This window comes from Syngnathus acus, chromosome 1, assembly GCF_901709675.1.
Source record: "Syngnathus acus chromosome 1, fSynAcu1.2, whole genome shotgun sequence".
Lineage (NCBI taxonomy): Eukaryota > Metazoa > Chordata > Actinopteri > Syngnathiformes > Syngnathidae > Syngnathus > Syngnathus acus.
Genome location: NC_051087.1, coordinates 3,851,220 through 3,871,609, shown reverse-complemented (window position 1 = coordinate 3,871,609; position 20,390 = coordinate 3,851,220). Strand labels below are relative to the sequence as shown.

Below are 20,390 nucleotides of genomic sequence, written 5' to 3'. Positions count from 1 at the left end.
TTTTTTCCCCTCAGCCTTAGATATATACACGCAATATATGTGACTGCAAATGAGAGCAATAAATGGGAGGGAGAAAGGGTGAAAAAAGAAATATGGTAAAGGTTACAGCAGTAATGAACCCTGATGTGTTTGTGGGATATTTTAACAGCCCCCTTCAGTGAGTCAGAAAACATTTTACTGCCTTCCCCCCCCCCCCCCCCCCCCCCCTACACACTCTGCAGCTTTGTGACTTGTAATTAATGCACTACCTAAATCACCGCCTCTCTTCCTCAATCACCTTTAGAGCTCCTTCAAACCGCCAAGCGGCCTCAGAGAGGGTGACCTCGCCACCGTGGCTCAGCGAGATAACGTTAACAATAAAAAGCAGGTGCAACTTTGTGTCGTTCAATGGCAAGCGCTACGTCTTTTTTTTTTCTTCTTAGTTATCTATAAAACACCACAAACATGTTACAGGATAGATTTAATATCGGGGAATGTTTTTCTTTTATATTCACAGTGGCACTTTGTGAAGAAGAGGCCATGACTAAGCTTTCATAGAAGTAATTAAGTTTCCATGCCTGTTTTCACACAAATCAAAATACCTCCCTCCTCCTCCAGCTTTGCTTTTAAAATCATTCCGAGAGTGACCGCACCATTATCGACCATTAGCACTTTCCACCCACAAAAGACACGCTCATTCATTTCAGGAATCTGACCATCATTGACGGACCTCATTCTTAACCACTCGACAGCAGGAATTTTAATTCCTATGGAAAGAAAAGCATGTTGACCAAAGCAAATGGATTAAGAAATGGTTTCACAGCACTGCGAACAAGAATAATAAAACACGTTACGTAAATGTCTCGAATCGTTCGTGACTTTGCTTGCGCAGTCGTGGGCCCAGGACGGCTCCGAAGGATGAGACCGGTAAACACTCCACACCGGTTGCTTATTCAGCAAAAGAAAATCCACGAGCGGCCTCCTTTCTTTCTCCGCATAAAGGCGCCGAGAAAAAAAATGATTTGGTACATTAAGCTAAGAACGCCCTCTTCGAACAAGTCGGCTTGATTGTTTGTGTTTGTGTTTATACGCATTTAGCCGCATCGCTGTTGTAGGCGGATGGCTATCTAGACAAATGGCTTTTATCCTAATTAGCACTAATTACCCGCATTGCTGATTAACTGCAAATCTTGCAATCGAAATCACACTTACTAGTCCGAGGCTGCGCGGTGCAGTTACGGACCGACGGCGTATTCACAACTCAAATCGACTGTTGTTATCAAGCTCGGACTTATATGCGACTGTAAGAGCAAACGTAGAAGTCATTAAGGTGTTTCCAGCTTTTACAACTTTACTAAGTGAGTGCACACCAGCGAAGAAAATAGCTGCGCCTGTGTAGGGATGGCCATTGAAGCTGTGTAACAAATGAGCCCTTGGGGCGAAATTACCAAGTTAGATTAAGAAAATGAAGAAAATAGGTCTTTTAATCCTACCAAGTCCTTTTTCTAATTTTCATTAAGAGTCAGACATTCATCTCCGAGGCCTAATCGTTATTCCCTCACCTGCCCGAGAGTCTTTGGCTTGCGCGTCGGTACTATTAAATGTCTTCCTCTAGAAAAACTCATCAGACTGCCTGTCCGCCAGATCTGGACAAAGATGAGCCGAAGCATGTGGATGAAATGAAGCAAACATGTCAGCCTGTCGGAGAGTCCGAATCAGAGCAAAGATGCTGACGGTGCACTCGGGGAGGGGAGGAGGACAGTAAATCAATGGGGAGTCGGGTAGAATTCACACAGTGACATTTTGACAGCATCTGTTTCACCTGAGGGGCACTTTAACGGCCTCTTTCAAAGCACGGGTGGCCTTGCATTAAGCACAAACTGTACATGCAGATCCATACAGCAGCTTGTTTGGAAGGAAAGCAAAGGCCCATTAACACGTCACTCACTGAGGTGCATTTCTTTCAACGGGTTTAAGAATCGGCTCATATCGTGGGCAGGGGAATCGGTTTAGTCAACTGCCGAGAGAACAACAAGCAAGGTCTGCTGGTTTCGATTTTTCCGCGGAACTTCCAATTAGTTGTACTTGGGAAATGTTATGTTGTTGTGAGCTAACTAACTGCTAGGTTTTTGCTAATGTTCGCATTTAATGAGCACATTGAGGAGCTTGAATTAGCAACATGATTCTGTCTTTACACCTAACTGCTGACATTTTTATTAACATTATTTTTGGGATGAACTTGAAGACTAATGTCCTCGTTGTTTTGTATCAATGTATCATTATTGCAAAATCCATTTGTTTGATGACTTGTCAATAAAAAAAATGTCAATGTCCTAGCTAGAATTTTTTTTTGTCTTTTTTTTCTTAAATATTTAAATATGACTTCTACGCAAGTCCAATCCAGTTTCTGCTAGCTCACATATAAGAACAAATGCTATTCAAAACGAATAGATGGCTAAACGGGATTGTCTGTCCTTGTTTAGGTAATGGTCATGTGTCACAATGCCTCCATAAAGTACCTGAGGGTCATAATTCCTAACAGCGCACAACATAAATACAATCAAGTCATGACAAAGACACAATTTAATGAGTCAGCAATAAAAGCATAGAGCCAGAACAATGCCTCAGCTTTATTACAAACTGCAAACCTGGCAGTGTTGTTAGTCCCGGTGTCTTCTCTCACAACAAGAGTTTTTAAGTGATACACTCGCCACCGCGCTAATCGCAAATCAATGCAACGGAAATAAGCATTCTACCCAGAGGCGAAAACATTTTCATCTACATTACTACGTAACCTCACGCCCACACGAGTGCACACTTGAGCGTACGCTCGCTCTTTTAGATGCTTTTTTTTTTTATTTAAAAAGAAAAAAGCCTGAAGCTATATTTTCAAGTCAATACATTGCTCACCTGACCTCATCTTTTGTCAGGTAACTTTTGGGAAGTTTTGCTTTGACTAAAGAAGTTAATTAAATAACGTGACATAAAAGAACAGTGCATCCGACACAGAAGAGGAACACGACGCGGTACGCGTGGAGAAAAGATCCGAGTTTAAAGTCAACAGAATAAATGTATGACCTTTACTCATCGATCCAGGTCTGCACTCATGAGAGTTTGAACCGTACACTGTGCAGTGTCTACAATCCAACAAGGTGACCATCTATCCTAAAACCCAGTTGGCTGAAACAAAAACAAGGCAACTATCTCAGAATTATGATTTAACTCCACCTCGAGTCGCATCCATACGTAGAAAGAACATTTCAACAAAGATGGGCTGTTGACAAAGAGCCATGGACAGAGGAGCGAGCTTTACCGAACAGATGCGTTTGTCTCGCCAACGTTTTGTTTATTGCTTTGTTAGCGTCGCCCTTCCTGTGCTAACCAGCCGTCGTACTAAAAGCACATTTTCATCAGTCACTCACCGCTGCGCCGCCCTCCCCGCCTGCCTCGCTCACACCGAGTCGATTGCTCCCGTTCTCGTTTGCATCGATAGGTTAAGAACTCTCTCCGATGATACGTGTGTGTGTGTGTGTGTGTGCACGTGAAGAGTCAAGGGAGTGTGTGATAGATGTGAGCGTGGCAGGTAATTAAAAGTGTGATTAGTGGATAATTAAAAGAGGGTTCTGTCTTTCGAATATTTAATGACTTTAGACAGGTGACACGTGCACACGCGGTCACATGCGTGCACGTTTGCAGGTGTTGTTTCGGGCCTTAATGGGGTCGTGATGATTTTGGAGACGGTGTGGGATGCGGGCAGCGTTAAATGAAAGAAGATGGAGAGCGCTTGAGAAAGCGGGAGAAAAGGGAAACATGGTAGGAATGAATCACCGTCGGACGCCGCTAAGATGGACACGCGTGCGCTTTTCTCTCGCTGACTTTGAGTGATGGCGTCAGACAGGAGCAGCTGCTCCCTGGCAGGTAGAAGTAGCTCAGCCACCAAATTAGCAAAGCAGGATTCCACTTAAAATCCCAAAAGGTTTTTTTTTTTTTTTTTTTACGAGTGACTTGCTGTTACCTTAACATGCTGTGTCTGTGTTTATAAACCTTTCAAAGTTTTGACAACGTTTGGCTATTGCAGCAAAACGAACGGCGTTTCGAAAGGGAGGCTAAAAGCATTAGCATTATTCATAAAGCGGCTCGCGATTGTGTTTTGTGTGATGCTGTTGTCGAAGCGGCGTGTTTACACCTTGCATCTGTTTTTCGACATCTGCATGTTTAATACCGGGGCCAAGGGGGCCAATTAAGAGCAAAGGCTGATCTAATCGGGCTTGTTATGAGGAACACGTCTGTGTACCGTGGTATCTGTTTTTTGCTTCTTTGGATTTTAATGACATTAGGAGTGCATAGTAGTCATGCTGCCTACATCTGAGAATAGAAAAAAATCAATATGGGAAGACACTTGCTGAATCTTTGCGAACCAAACAAACTGATGGAATACAGAAGGAAATGTGTTCCTTTATAACCCTTTAGAACTCGTTTCATTGAGACACAATATGGTTATCGATGGTTTGGGCCAATCAGAAGAAGGCATTTTGGCCTTGCAAAAATTGCATTTGTGCACTTTGGATCCATTTGGTTCGAATCAACCCATTAGTAATCAGCTCATACCTGGGCTCTGGTCTGTCTGATGTTATTTTACCTACAAAGTTTAAAGACTCGGGAAATCCAATTGGCCAAGTGTCCCAGAACAGAGAACGTTCAAACTTTTACTGAATTTAGAGATGGTAGTCACATCGGTGTCTCAGGGCATTTAAGGGATTCTTTGTTCTCGCTCTTCCGCTCTCCTCCCAGCTGAGGGTCCCTCGAGTGCACGAGTCTGAGTAAGCTCCAGTCATCGGGGAGCGTCATTACGTACAGCCGCTGAGTCGATTGGCTCACCAATTCCTGCTTTTAAGAAAAGTTTTGTTTTCCCTCTGCTGTGTAACATTCAATATCAGCAAATTTGGAACAAACATCTCAGATGTACCCATCAGATATTTGATTTGAAAGATATGAATCGGAGTCATTTCATTTTTGAAGAGGACAGACAGTACTTGATATTAACAGTGCAGAAAAAGCACAAACATAAATCGAGTACGATTCAGGAAATCGGCAAAAATATCGATCAACGTTTCGAAACGATACCAAACCGATAACAAAATATCAATGCATTTGAAATTCACCGAGTTGATCAATGACCAACCTTGATACCCCAGGAATTGATTTGCCTTTGTCTTTTGATCAGCCCTTGTCTAATCGCCTGACAAGCAATCCAGAGTGTAACCCCGCCTCTTGACAGCAACGCTCCAGCTCGCCCATGACCCCAATCAAAATAACCGGATGGATCTTTTTCCACGTGGTTGCTCACCTCCACGTTCTCGTATGGCCCAAGGCTGGCCCAGCAAGGAGCGTCAACACTGAGCAACAACAAATTGCTTTTGGCGTTGCAACCGATGAATATTCATGGCGTGACAGCAGGCCCTAAAGTGCTCTCTCCATCGTGTAATTCCTCCGCACTCCACGCAGACAATGAATAATATTACTTGAAAATGCAATTAAAGCAAGCCCTTGTTCCCTTCCTGACTTTGCCACACGTCGCTCCTGCACTACCATCCAACAGGCGGCAACAGCGGTAATATTAAACATTTAACAAGTCTTCCGATTTTCTTGGACTGCAAAATTCATGAAATGTAAGGTACAAGGGGAACAAATCGTATTTTCAAAGTGGATTACCATTCAGACCCGATATTTTGAAAACGTGTGGGCCAGGGGACGAAGCGGCCTGTAGCATGCAAGAAAAAAGATGCAATAATCCTATAAAAAAAATAAACACCTCTCTAACCTAATTATTATTACTATGTTTATTATTATTACTATAAATACGTCCTTTTGTCGCTGGCTCTATTTGCAAAGTATGGCATTGACAACTCACCAAGCAGGTGAAAATAATAAATATAAAAATGAGTTGTGTGTTTGTTCAGAAGAGAGAACTATATCCTTCTCATAAGGCCCTCGACTATTGTTTCAGCTGCCTGACTCTCACGCCCCCTTCTGAAGTGTCACATCGTTTTCTCCTCAGGCATGTCGGCGGGACGCCGTATAATAGGCGTAATTAAGGTGATTATATTTCGGTCATATTGCAAAAGCAAGAGAGTTATGGCGGAGTGGAAGAATTTTTATCGACAGCTTTTTTAGACGCGAGATTGAACGGGGAATAACGGAGCAAGGGTGGAAAAATAAACATCTATTTAAACAGATGAGAGGGATAATAAAAGCGGAAATGGACAAGTTTACAATAGAGAGCGTTTATTCGGGTCTTTGGCACCACATTAAGGGAGCAAAGGGAGTCATTCAATTATAGAGGAAAAAGATGGAGAAAGAAGAGGGAGCAAAGTCGAGTGAAGAGTGAGGGGATACTATAAAATCATCAAGATGAGGCAGACATCCAAAAGACATTTGGCTTCTCTGAGGGATGGACCTTTTAACCGATTATTCGACAACTGTGCCCAATTGATTGTATTCCGTGCGTCATATTTATTCTGATTGTACTGACAATGCCTTTGACTTCAAGTATACAATATGGGTCTTAAAAATCAAGCCGCGGTCTCTGCTCTCAAATGCTGTGGGAAAGTCCGCTAAATAATTCAATCTTACAACTCCCTTATGAGAATCTAAGGCTTAAATTCATTCAATTCAAAATACAGTGTACATCAAAGAGTTGTCGCAATCCTTTCACACTGTTGTGGCGCTGATCATTAGCTAGCTTACAGGCTAACGGGCTTCCGGTGCCTCTCTCGGTTGTCACCTCCCTGCTAACAAATTTAAAATATGACACCTAGCAAGCTAACCAGCTAACACTATAATGGGTCGGAGCAATCATAACTAAAAACTGTCCTTGTATTTTTTTTTTTGTTTACCATGCAACACTGACATTTTTGACAGGTCTTATGAGGGCCATCAATTTTCAACAGACAGTAGAATGTCGAGCGAAAGCAAAGTCAGACCGGTGCGCCGGCTCTCTCGATTTATCTTTAATTCTCTTAACGTTGCCTGACTAAAAGCTCACATTAACACACGAGTGGAAAGTACCTTGCAAATGAAGATGTACTACATTGGCATTTTCGCCAAACAAGTCAGACAAGCCATTTGAGCCTTGCAGGAAAGAGGCTGTTCTGAGGAAGAACTAATGTAAGAGACATTAAGATAATTGAAACACAGCTGGCATAAAACCCGGCACGCCGGTAGTTTGTGATTAATGTAAAATTAGCTTTTTAAATGTGCTCGAAATGTTTAGAGAGGCTCTGATTTGGTTTTGGACTCCATTTATTAAATATGCATGACGCATGAGTCTGTTAACAATAAAAAAAGAAGGATGGTACATAATGGAGCTGGATGAGAATGCTAATATGAAAGTCTGACAATGATAATGCAGAATATACCTCCACAATAATTTCTGCCGCTAAAGCTTGAGACAGCCAGATAAATCCAGCGGGTACGTGACAGATGGATTCAAGCAGACGGCTTTGCAAACTACTCCAAACTGATCAAACGATACCTGCTGCAAGACTTATTAACAAAAAAGAAAAAAAAACAGAATCCGTTTCATATCCCGTAAACTCAGATGGCAAAGTAGATTGGCACTTGGCGGATTGCAGACATTCATCAAGGCCAAACAATTCCAATTGGAAGGCGTGACAAATTACACGCCTTTCAAGATTGAATTTGGCCTCTCATGCCAAAATGTTGTCATCACGATTCAAGCATTATTTATTGACAAATTAGGCAAAGTGCATTTATTCTTTCTTGAAACCGATAAGTTGCTTGGAAATAATTCATCCATTTTCTGTTCACTTGTCCTCATTGTAGAGGACACCTAGAATTGGTTGCCAGCAGTCCTTGGTAATCCGGAAAGTCATTTTGGGAGTCAAGGCAACACTTTATTTTGATTATAAATGGCATATTTGGTAAGAATGTTTGTTGCCTTCCTTATTATGCGATACTGTTATTTCCAAAATTCATGGTGGTGATTATCATTAATAACTTTTGGCAGTTGTGCTCGCATTGATCATCGCAGTTGGCACGTTGGGGCAAGCAAAACTGAACTAAAATGAAGCATTAAAAAAAAAAAGAAAAACTAACAAAGTACAAATTAAAACTACTTTAAAAATCTAAATGAAATCAAACATTTTAGATTTGAGGTCATTTCGAGGTAAGTTCGACCTCGTACGTGTCGTGTCGTTTATATTTTCAGCAAATGAAACTCCACTCAAATCTGAGAACGCCATTCGTGACCGGAGCAAAAAAGAGGCAAGCAAACAATTGGCACTTTTTGCAGACATATGCCCTCAAATCTTCAGCCTGTTTCCCTAATCTCAAAAGTAACCAAATCATATCACTGAGAAGAGAGTCACATACACTATTTAAATTGCTGCGGGCCCAGAGATTAAGTTCCAGACACAATGGATTGAGAAGAGCTTAAAGTCCACACTCATTTCCTGTTTTCAAGTATGCTGTCACTTTGAAACGACTGTGGCTGCCGTGAGAACGTGGAACGGCCGATTGTATTTACGATACGGAGCCGATACTTTGTTCCGATCTCTCCGTAATTCCGCTCTCAAAGTTTAGCTACCGAGAAAAATGCTTCTGTTCGGGGTTCGGACCTCTTCGGTGTGCGCAATGGAAAGCGGGATAATGAATTGTCTCCCTGCCTCTGTTAAAGCGGCGTGTGACAAATGAAAATAAATGAATGTCTAAACACACGTACCCATTTTTACAGCATATGGCCTCCCTGCTGAAAACAAAAAGTCCTGTTCCCGCCATGCTCTTGCATAGATCACTGGGTTTATTTGATCATTATCATCAGGAGGGTTCTAATTCTGCACACCCTGGCTTTGTATTTCGACGTCTCTTCATCACATTCACTTCACGTCCATCTGCCACAAGCCTCAAAGCTAATTAAAGGCAACGACTCGCCCCTCGCTGCCCAGGGCTGCGGGGGTCACCGCTAAAATATACATCGGCGCGGGGTCGACGGTATCGAAATTATTTTGAGCTCGGACAGCTGTGACTAAAGATTGTGAGGTATAAATATTTTTTTACAATACTGTATGTTATTATCTTATATCAAATAGTTGAAACACATTTTCCCATCCAATCGTTGGATGTTGTCAGCCGCCTGCTGGACGCAGAAGAATCGACTGACTCAAAACGATATCTCCAGCGAAAATAGCAAGCGTCTAATGAGAATGCTACTTCAGATGAACAGCACGACGTCGTTACCTGAGCAACTGTGATGTCATTTTTAGTCGACAACAAGTGACAAAATGGCCGCCCCGAGACTGGCAGGATTTTGATACGCAATTCATAGTTTCGATTACTTCTACAGAAGTGAGCCTCTAGTTCAAGTTTATTTCCAAGATTGAATATTTTGCATTCAACATATTAAAATATTTTTAATTTCTTTTGTTTTTTAGTGTTTGTCCTTTCTTTCCTATTAGCCAGCTTTGTTGTTCTGCTATCGTTATCTGCTATCTGTTAGTGTACTCAGTGCGCTCACTCAAGTGTGAATGACAATAAGTTAATTAAGTCAATTTCTTTCTCCCTACTCGAAGAAGGCGTGGGAGTACCTGCATGTGCGTGCACATGTGCAAGAACACAGAGCGAGGTTTTGGGGGCAGACGCCTGGACGTAAAGTGCAAGCTGTGCGCGAGGGCTGAAAAGACAGCGAGATGGAGCGCATCACGGATCAATAAACATCATAAACGACATCATCAGCTTGGCCACCGCCAAGATAGCCAACCGCCAGGCGCCATCTGGCCTCGTCTCGCCGGACCGCGGGATCGGCCAGCGTCACCTCACCCACACACACGTCGTCAGCAAGCTCACAATCTACGCACGGCTGCTCGCTGAGATTTTTCCGGCCAGGTATATGTAATTGAGATAAGTCTTTGGAGACAGATTGTCTCGGTGTGTGTCTTGACCGAGGAACAGACGTTTACGGCTTCTCCGACAGTATATCCTCCCATGCCGTAATGACCGTAAAAGAGACGGAGAATGCAAGTGCAGCGAGGGAACGTGGCGGGATAAAGAATAATTTGGAGGCAGGGGGAAAAAAATGAGATGCGGAGAGGTGGGGTTGTGGGGGGGACGCGTCTTGTCGAGACAAGAGGGGAGCTGTGAAGAAAGGTGCAAATTAGTCTTATGAAGGTTCAAAGGAAGTGCCACGCTCGAGTCTTCAAACAGCGTTTGTGAATGTGTGTGAGTGCATGTGTGGGCGGCAAGCCAATCAGGGAAATTTCATTTTAAGATGAAGAAATAAAGGTTTCTGTCCGGAGTATTCGATGCTTGAAAAGGCGGCGGGATAGTGTCTTGGAAGGAAAATGAGATTCTGACATATGTGTCAAACTAATCAAACGGCAGAAATGTTGCCAACATCACACGGCATTAGTTGGTTTCACACAACCGCACGGAAACAACAGTTGGATGACGGAGAAGATCTTCTTGGTTGATTGATTGCTCAACCAATAAATAAATTGTCCACAACATGCGGGTTGGCGGTTAGCCTGGCGGCTGAACAAAAGGGGTCCAATGGTTGACCCTTGCGGGACCCCGCACGGCAAGGCCTGAGCAGTTCCCGCGTCCTGCAGATCTTACCTTAAGCTACCCCTATTGGCGAGAACAATGGCGGCAAGAAAAGAAAAACTACCATGGAATCAATCGAGGTTTCTAATTGCCTTTCCTTGCTATCTTGTCCGTCATTTGCTCAACAGCAGGTAAAATTGATTTGCAATCGTTACGGCTTTCTAACCTTGCAGGTTGATATTTTAAAATAGTGGCCACTTGGAGCTACAATGTGATGATTATGTTTTTTTGGCAAGGTGTTTGACCAGTTTTCACACTGTTCTTCAGATGAGATTGTCAAGGACACAGGTTATGGGGGAATGGGATGCATTTCGCTCTCTCTATTAAGTACAAAGTGCTTCAGAGGCAACATGAGCGGCATTAACTGCAGCTTCCTATTTCCAGGGTTGCTGGCAAGCTTTTTTTTTTTATTAACGAAAAATACACATTTCATATTGCACCAAATGTTATTCCAGCGAGAGACGCTTTTCAGAAATGCATAAGTGAAGGAAAGGCTGTATCTAATTTACACTAGACGGACATCTAACTGTCCATTACGCGATGCAAAAATGGGTGAAAATATGGAGACGCTCCAACATTTGGCTTCCATTCCTCTAGGAACGCTTTCAGTGGAGATTCTGTGACGTCAACCGTGACCCTCTTTGCGAAGGATGGGAGGTGTTGGATGGCTTACAAGATCTTCCAAACCTCATGCAAGCATGACCTTGCTATGCGTACTGATAAGTTGGAGCCTTTTACCGATTATCATATCGGTAAATCTTGAAGTTGCACATACTGAGTTAGTTTCCCATCAACTGAATGCGATCATCTTTAATTTACGAATATTTGTAACAATGCTCATTTCTCAGCAGAATGCTATGAAATTAATATATTGTGCCTAGTAAAAATTAAACTGTGTGGAATTTGGACACAGACAAACTGAACAAAATGTCGCAAGGACTTTTGTGAAAGTTTCGTCCTCTATTTGGGATTCAAATTGAATCTCTTTACGAAAGCTATTGATGCAAGAGCACGTTTCTTGTCATCAACGCTAAAAGTTAAACTTAATGAAAAGAACATCGTATTATAATTGAAATAATAATTGTTCTTTTATAACGCTAGGTAAAATATCTTCCCTTGTGTCGGTTGAAATGATAAAAATGATTTTATTCCTTAATGACCCCGTTGAGCATTTGGGAAGTGCCATTAGAGGAGTGAAAAAGCTGCAGACTGACCATTTACGTGCACAGAGAGGCCACAGACAATCTCATTCCATAGCACGCCCGGGAGCAGTTAGTGCTCTTAATGGTTAGTTATGCTGGCAGGCCACACACATCTTCGCATATTTCACCCAACAAAATGTTCCAATTGCACATTTGTATCAAAAAAACATTTCGGCCAACACATGAATCTGTTGAGCTCCACTGTGGGTGGAAAAGTGTCAAAAATGTGCTCAACTAGTCAACAGACTCACCTGCTTCAAGTGAAAATCCACAATATATGCTCAAAACAAATTTATTTTACTCACATTCGGTGGTTGGGAATAATCTTGTGTCCATCTTTGTACCAAGTTGCCAAGGGCTGAGGGAAGGACGCCAAGGGAGGCGGGCTGAGGATGGCGGCCTGGCCTTGGCTCACCGTCGTTCTCTGCTCTTGGCCTGAGAACCTCCCCATAACTTGAGGAAACAAGAGTTTGTGTGACCCACCAAACTCTTTCTCGAACTCGCAAATGATTTTTTTGGTACTCACAGGCCACTTGCACCTCTGTTCTTCCGTGTATGATGGCGCCCATCCTGTTCCTCACAGTGCATTGATACAATCCGGCGTCTGTCCTCTGCAGCGACGGCACAAATAACCTACAGATGACATGAGGATTGTGGAATGACCTTTCATATCATGTGATTCCCCACTTGTTATCCATTTTCCACTTATACAAATAACAATCTCTCTAAAAATATCTAAGAATGAATAACTAAATAAATAAATGAAATAAAGTCAATATTATACAATAGGGATTACTGTCGTGAGTTTTAGGAGTTCCAAGTTTCCATTGTCATCCTGAAAATTATATTTTTCTGGGCACTCTTACATTGGCTCAGCACCTGCATGTTTATTTCACTGCATCCATGTTTTTTTTCTTCTTTTTTTTTTCCTGAGAAGTTATTAATGTATTAATGGGTTTTAAATGGATAGGGATTCCCTAATGGCAACCTTGGCGTAGGATCTAGGTTGCTGCCACGCTGGACAAACTCTCTAATGCAAATACACACACACATACACACACACACACACACACAAAACTGGACATCGCTTAGGGGCTCATTATGAATAATAGGCCAGCCAAGTACTTAACTCGCAGGCTGTCAGTGTATGATGCCAACTTGTGCCAACAACACACATAGTGTCCAATGCGCATTGTTTGCACGCCGGCGTCATTTTTGAAAGGCTTGTATAATTCCGTTTAATCAAGAATAGCACATAGCGTAATGTAACACGGTAGCGCTCCCTTTCTGGCTGTCATTACATTTTATTAGACCGATACGGCGGCGGCAGGGCTGTCACTGCAGTTTTTAAGCACCCGGCAAGTTTAGCTGGGAGATATCTCACCGGACTCAAAGTTCAGTGTTGACAGTTGCCAATCAATACAATCATTTTGGTGACACAGTCGCTGCTTGGCTTGCAGGGCTCAATTCTCTGGATGATTTAGGACGGGTTCAATCAGCTTTTACTCGCGGAGGCGGCTTGCAATCGACCTGGCTGCCCTAGTTGCCGGGTGGGCTCAACAATGATTCAACAAGCACAATTTTAGAAGAGAGCAAAGTGAAGACTGGGAATATTTTTTCTTTATTTTTTAATGCAGTCTTTAATAAAGACAAGAAAGAGAGGGAGAAAACAATATTACCGTGTCTAATAAAACAGAACTGAAAAAAAAATATTTGGGAAATATTAAAAGCGTATTTATTGTATTCTTATTTCTTAAATATTTTCTTGCCCGGGAATATTTTAAATTGCAAAATTTCAAACAACAATGTCAACTTAAAATTGGCAATTCGGAATAGAAATTCCGAAGATGTTGCTTTTCGCTGTCTTTGAACAACCGGAGGTAAAACGCACTCGTAAAAAAAATAAAAAATAAAATTTAAAAAAAATTCCTGCAGCTTTCCGTCCTCCCTGGTGTTTGTCCTCACATCAGACGTGTTATAAATTTTGACAGCAGCGCAAATACGACACACACAGCGCCCTGCCAATCTGCCGTGTTGCCGACCTCATCAAACTACAGCTGCCAAAATGTTGAGAGCGGTCCAACGTGTTACACAACACCTCCTGCTTCCTCACCCGAGTAGATCGGCTCTCCCAAGTTTATCGCTATTTTAAACGATGACAAAAAAGGACTTGATTCTGTCAGCTTTGGCTCTTACTACACAAAACACGGGACAAAGAGAAAGACAGAATTGTGGAATGGTGTATTTCTAAATGTTGGGCTGCAATTATGTGAGCCGTTTTTGGTATTTGATATAAACTGACAGAAACGTTTTGGACCTCATTAGCCCGACGAGAGCGAGTCGGCCAGTTGGCGGCAGCTGACCTGTACTGCGGCGTCCAGTCGGTGATGTTGCTGCTGTTGAGAGACCAGCGGTACTGCAGCGGCCAACTGCCTCCAGCCAAGCAGGTCAGCACCAGTCTGTTTCCCTCCAGCACCACTTGTTGCTCCAGGCCGACCCCTCGCAGGTAGGGCGCCACCTCTGACGGACATAAAGAGAAGTCGTATTTGGATAAGGACAAAGTTGAACGTGCTACGGAAAGCCATGAGGCCGCAGGTGCATATTAGTCAACAGCACATGAAGGTGCAAAATCACAGGATTCATCCAAAGTGTGACAAACTGTCACTTGCGATTCCAATAAATGTATGAATTCCCGCAATGGCCAGACATAAACATAAAATGATTCACTCTGGAGCGTCTAACTGTCCAAAATGATATAACTTTTTTGGTTGACTGCAACTTGGGCTGAAATGGACTACAGATTTTTTGACACTGAAAATTTTCAAGCATTTATTTTAGACAAAAAGATAAAAACAAAGTCTGGGGGGGAAAAGGTATCTAACTTGTGCAATTAATGGAAATTCAATTACAATTATTACACTCCACGATTATTTACAATCATTTACAATTATGCCAAATTGGCATAAAAACGATTATTAATATGCATTAATATCTAATGCACAGTGTTTGTTGATACAGTACTTTTTTGCATTGTTAGAAAAATGTTTGGTCCATTAACTTACATTATCATATTTAAAAAAAATGCATCTTAATATTTTTTTTTTACATGTTCTTGTTTTGTACCAAACAATAAACAATCGTTTGGTTTGACTAGTAATCGTGATTTCAATTTTTACCGTAATTCATATTTTTTCTAATATCAAACAGCCCTACTACCTCATTATTATTAATATTATTGCCATAATCTCAAGTTACTTTTTGATCACCACCCGAATTGATCTTTTTTCCAGCAGTAAGTAATTTGATACATCAGGTGCTTTTAAGGTCAAAAGTGTTTCACTCTAAAGTCTCCTTCCTCATTCTAAGCAGCCCTCTCATTCAGCGTCCATTGCATTCGCTCCCACACTCCTTTTCCCAGTGGAGATCCCGGGGCCACATTTCCCTCCCTTCTCTCCATCTCGAGTTGCCCCTCTACTTTGGATTGATAGCTGCCTTCGCTATGCTCACGGGGGAAATGTTCCATCTACGCTTGATTTATATGTGAGCCAGTGTGTGTGTGCTCGGCAAGGATGCAACCTTAACGGTTTATCATACCCGGTGACTCGTCTAAGAAAGGCAGGCACGCTTGCAAAAAATAAAAATAGAAGCATGTGGATGTTTTTGAAGTGCCCCAGCGATTTCACTTATCTGCACTTTCTTCCTAGCGCGCTTCACTCCTCGTGGCCCTTTAATCCTACCTTGCGCTTTAAAGCCAAGTCCATTAGGAATGACAGATGGAGACGGTGAACGCTAGCAAGCATCCGAGAGGAGCAAGGTCAGCTAACGGCTGACTTTGTCGCCCGATGTCAACAAACGTCTCTCCGCCATTATGCCTAAAGCAGCTAGTCCAAACCATAGAAAATCAGGGTCGCTCCCGTTGCCAAATGTGCTGAGACTCGAGGTCGGCCTTGTTTTTTTCCATTGTGTGTTGACGAACAGGAGAGTCAAGAAGAAGAGGAAGGTAGAACTCACGCGGCGTTAATGAATTTGAGTGGGAGAGGTCACCCTTGGGGGCAGCCGTCCTCGAAAAATCACTTCATCTACACCCCTGTCGGGGAACCGGCCTGACAGAATTGATTGTCGCCTACGATGAATACTGATTGGCTGCACACGCTTTTGCTGCAAAATACCTAAATCAGTCTTTTTATGACATGTAATTTGACTTTTAATAAGCAGTAGCAATTTGTTTGGCTAAGCACTTTTCTCCCCGCCGCAGAAGACTTTTTGATTATCGGGTGCAAATGAGTTCTAGTCCATTTTGATCTAATAAATCTGCCTGCACTTGTTTTAACAGTCATTTACAACACGCAATTAGAGCGACGCGGCGGTTGGGGAAGGGAGGAGTTCAAATTTTTGCCTGTTAACAGCACGCCGAAAGAAATAGGGGGGGAAAGGCAATTAATGAGACGATGCAAGGTGAAAGGGGCTGATGATGATGGATTCGGTCATGGTTAGATGAAGACCAAAGCGAATATTAGAACCAATGCTGTTCATGCTACCTTTAATTACTCACGTAATAAAGGCGAGACTCCACTGGTGAACTGGATCATGCCCGTGTCAAAATCAGATACACTTCATGAAAAGCAAAGTGATAAATACATTTAAGTGTTAATCAACAAGTTTCATTAGCCTGGAAGGAGGATGAGAAGCTCGATTCCTGAGTGGTCAGAACGTTTCCTCGGCTTGCGGCTGGAAGTCACATCCTCTTATCTATTCCGACAATTGCCAAATTGCAGGTAGTGGTCGCACTCTTATTATCATTAAATGACTAACAATAACGGCGGCTGTTTTAAAAGAGCAGAGCGAGAAATTTCACGTCCTTTCCTCCCGAGATCCATCAGCGCCGGCTTCTATCACGCTCTCCATAAGCTTTGACTGATAGCTATCAGATCAGAGTCGACGGGTGACTGACTGATCCCGACTCTCTGATCGACAGATGTCAGAACAGGCCACAAGTTAGCGAAGATGCCGCACCAAAAAAAAAAAAAACGCAAGCGGGTGTCGTCGGGCGGAATAGTCACATTTTTGACTACTCCGCTGCTTTCAGATACGAGTTGAATTTGTGCTCTGTCTACACCTCAATTGAACTCAAAGGAAGTTCCGGATCTCTGGAGTTGACTTTGGTTTCTTGTTTTCCCTGTGTTCTTGTCTCATTTTTTCGTTAGCCTGGTTCCTTGCGTCAACCAATCAGCTCCCTCCAGCTACTCCTCGCTGTCTGGTCCATTTACATCTACGTATGGCTTGAGGTATTGACCAGTGCAATCATGTTATATTTAGTTTAAGCAATGCTGCATTTGTGACCTAAAATAATTTAATATTTGAAAAATTCTTTGCATTTAACAATACACTAATAGTGCATATGTGAGCGAGAGAGAGAGAAAGAGAGAGAGAGAAGCAATCAAATGGAAGAGACTGTGCTCAGTGACATTTGTAAGAGGTGGGCCACACTGCGGGGCACATCTGCTAGAGAACACACAAATGCTACATGATACTGTCGGCTCTGATCGCCTGACGACCTCACATCAGACGTGAGCCGACAGTCGGGGCCGCCGTCTTGAAGTTGTTGTTTTTTTATGCAGAGGACGCAAACACAAATGGTGTAATTGGACCGTAAAAGTGAGGAACTGACCAATTGGTAAACTGCGTGTGCATTATTTATGAAATTGTGTTTTCTCTTTTAGAGTACTTAATCATTTTTAATTGATGAAATTGACAGTCAAGTGTCACTTCATTAGGTCTACTTGTATGATGCTCCCAACATTATCCTTTCCCAAACGCTTATTGACACTTTCTAGGTGGGCTTGATCTATCAAATATTTGCAAATATTGCAGGGTGTTTTTATGATACCAATGCAAAGTATGCATGTGAGGTGCGGGTATTATTTTAGTCTCCAAGGGGTTGCCATCAACTCGTTTTAGGGCGGAGTTAGCTGGCTGTTAAGTGGCTAGCCTGTTAGCTCGTCTGTGTTGCTTTTTCTAAGCATGAATATAAGATTGATTTTAATTTTTTTTACGTTTCAGATACAATTTAAATAGTTTTGAAATGTTTTTATTTGTTTTATTAATTAAATAAAATTATTATTATTTTTTTTAATTTGTATTTTTTACTTATTTATTTATTTTATGTAGCTCCTGTACTGGATCTCGTTACAATGGGGAAAAGTACCTAACGTTTATCTAATGTGGCTGATGCAAAAAAAAAAAAAAAGGAAAAACCTCAGAGTCTCAAATACCTTGTCATTTAGTCTGGCGTCTGTTCTTTTGGAAGAGAGTGAAATAAATAGCTCCCACTGCAACCAAAGACTCCACAGAGGAAAGTTGTGCACAGTACACAAGTGACTGTGAAAATATTTCCACACGTTGGAGTGACACACACTAATGAATTCTCAGTTTTACTCACTGTGCTTGATCTTCCCCAATGCCCACATACACCCCAACACTTTACATGTCCTCATTAAAACATGTTATATTGGGAACAAGTGGATGGCGTGTGCCGGTCTAATTGTGTTGAGTGGGTGGGGTCAATAGCAGCTCTCTCCCGGGGGCGGCGTCCTTGTCGGACACAATCATCACAAAACCTCAACGCTATCGCCCTGGGCTCTACACACGCTCGACCCAGATCCGGGTCCGACTCCGATCTCCACGCCATTCAACTGCCACATTTACACACGGAAGAAAAAAAACAGAAAGCCATGTCTAACCTTGAGGTTGGTCGGGCAGTCTGAGTCGAGTGTATTTTTGGCCTCGCTTCTCTCTCTCCGTTGCTCTGGTTATTGTTTAATTATCCTTATCTTGTCTCACCTCTTTGGAGGATCATTTCAAGCCAGCTCACTTCATCCCCCCTTTTTGTTCTATTTTCTTTTTTTTCCCCGCCCTCACTAAAGTACCCCATCCATCCATCCCGCTCGCTCGCTCTCTTGTGTGTGCACGGCGTTTTCCGGCGCCAATCATATCGCCCCTTTGACAGCTGCCACTGGCCTGACCTTGCACATTGTTGCCTGCCTGCTTGTGAAGTGATTGACGAATTGTATCCTCTCATTCATTATTGAAGGTGGAGATCGCAAGAGCGGCGCCAAGGGGTATCGCCGTTACAGCCCAGCAGAGCAGACGGCGATAAAGTGGTTGGGTGGAGGGGAGGTCATCCGAACAAACAAGAAGTAGTACGGCGGGGAGAGAAAGCAATGGATGCTCTTGGAGAACTGGATAGGATACAGTCGGGACAAGTTATGAAAGATAAAAGACTGCTGGAAACCGAATAATGCCATTTTATGAAAGGTTGTTGCTTTTGATAATGCTTGGGCCAGCGGAGAAGGCCCTCGGTGCACGCCGCCGCTGGAGTCTTATGTGATTGTTTGAGAGAGGTCGTCATCATCGCAGCACATTTCACCCGTGTGGGTGTTGTGCACAGAAAGGCAAAATATTCCTGCCGAATAGCTTCGTGCCACGGCAGTGGATCGCAATGAAATGAGAATAGGCATGGCTGGAATTGCCTGCGGCCTTTTAATAATTGCGAGGAAATAACCGAGACATGGCTTCATGCTATAGCGCAACATTAAAAGCATTAAAGGGGAACTCAACCTAAAAAAAATAAAAATAATTAAAAAAATAATATATTCCGTGTCGAAACACACAGCTTCAGAAAATTGGTGAGCCGTGATTGGTTGTGACCTGAGACCTGGCAATGTGATGTCATTTTCGATCAATAACAAGTGGCAAAATGGCCGCCCCCGTGATGGATAAAACAGGTGAATATTTGGGCTTAACTCATATTCCATATTTATCAGAATGTTGTGTTTAGACTAGTGGGGGCACTAATAAAAAAAAATGTCAAAAAAAGCAAAATGAGCAAAAATTCTTACTTTGATGGTCCCTCAAAGAAACAAAAATAGAAAAAAGATAATTAAGAGCAAATTTTATATCATGAAAGGGAGAAAAGGGAGGAGGTAATGTATATAAGAACATTTTAAAATTCGTAATTAAAATAAGTAAACAAAAAGGTCAGTGTATTTGAGCTTGGCAGTTGTACTACTTTAGTTTCTGCAAAAAAAAAAAAGTTGTGCAGTGGCTTGCAGCTGTATTGCACAGCGTAAACATCGAAGTGAGCAAGATTATAGACGTAAAAAAAAAATATCGCACGGTGTGGTTGACAGATTGTGATGTCATTCGTTCAGAGGTCTGATGGCATGTGGGTAGAAGCCGTTTTTTTTGTGGCTGTCATCTCCAGTAGCGTCTGCCAAGTAGGAGAGGTAGCTTGTGTTTTGGATGTGTGCATTTTCGGATAACATTCGGTGCTCTATTTGCGTCGCAGCTGTTATATACGAATGAGGATTCAGGAGATTTGCTGTACAGCTTTTACGCATTCCTCACGTGGGACGTTTTTTTTTAACACTCATCCAAAGTCAGTCCTTCAAACCGCAACATTTTCAAAAACTTCAAGCATCTCTTTTTATTGGTCGTGACAGTTTGACAACGCACCGTTTTTCAGTCACCCGACGATACAAACAGTGATGAGTAATATCGGCTCAGGTGCCTACAAAATCCAATAGCGAG

General features: G+C 42.4%; 2 protein-coding genes across 2 annotated transcripts in view; one reads left to right on the top strand and one right to left on the bottom strand.

The window, feature by feature from the left end:
- The window catches only part of LOC119121608, a 408,423-nt gene that overhangs the window by 311,192 nt on the left and 76,841 nt on the right, over positions 1 to 20,390 (top strand). The window lies entirely within an intron of this gene.
- The window catches only part of sdk1b (sidekick cell adhesion molecule 1b), a 140,154-nt gene that overhangs the window by 74,229 nt on the left and 45,535 nt on the right, over positions 1 to 20,390 (bottom strand). Inside the window, exons 2-4 of the mRNA XM_037262328.1 lie at positions 14,165 to 14,321; positions 12,328 to 12,434; positions 12,107 to 12,254 (exon numbers count right to left, since the gene is read on the bottom strand). Coding sequence (XP_037118223.1) covers positions 12,107 to 12,254; positions 12,328 to 12,434; positions 14,165 to 14,321 — 412 coding nt within the window. The remainder of the gene's footprint in view (positions 1 to 12,106; positions 12,255 to 12,327; positions 12,435 to 14,164; positions 14,322 to 20,390) is intronic.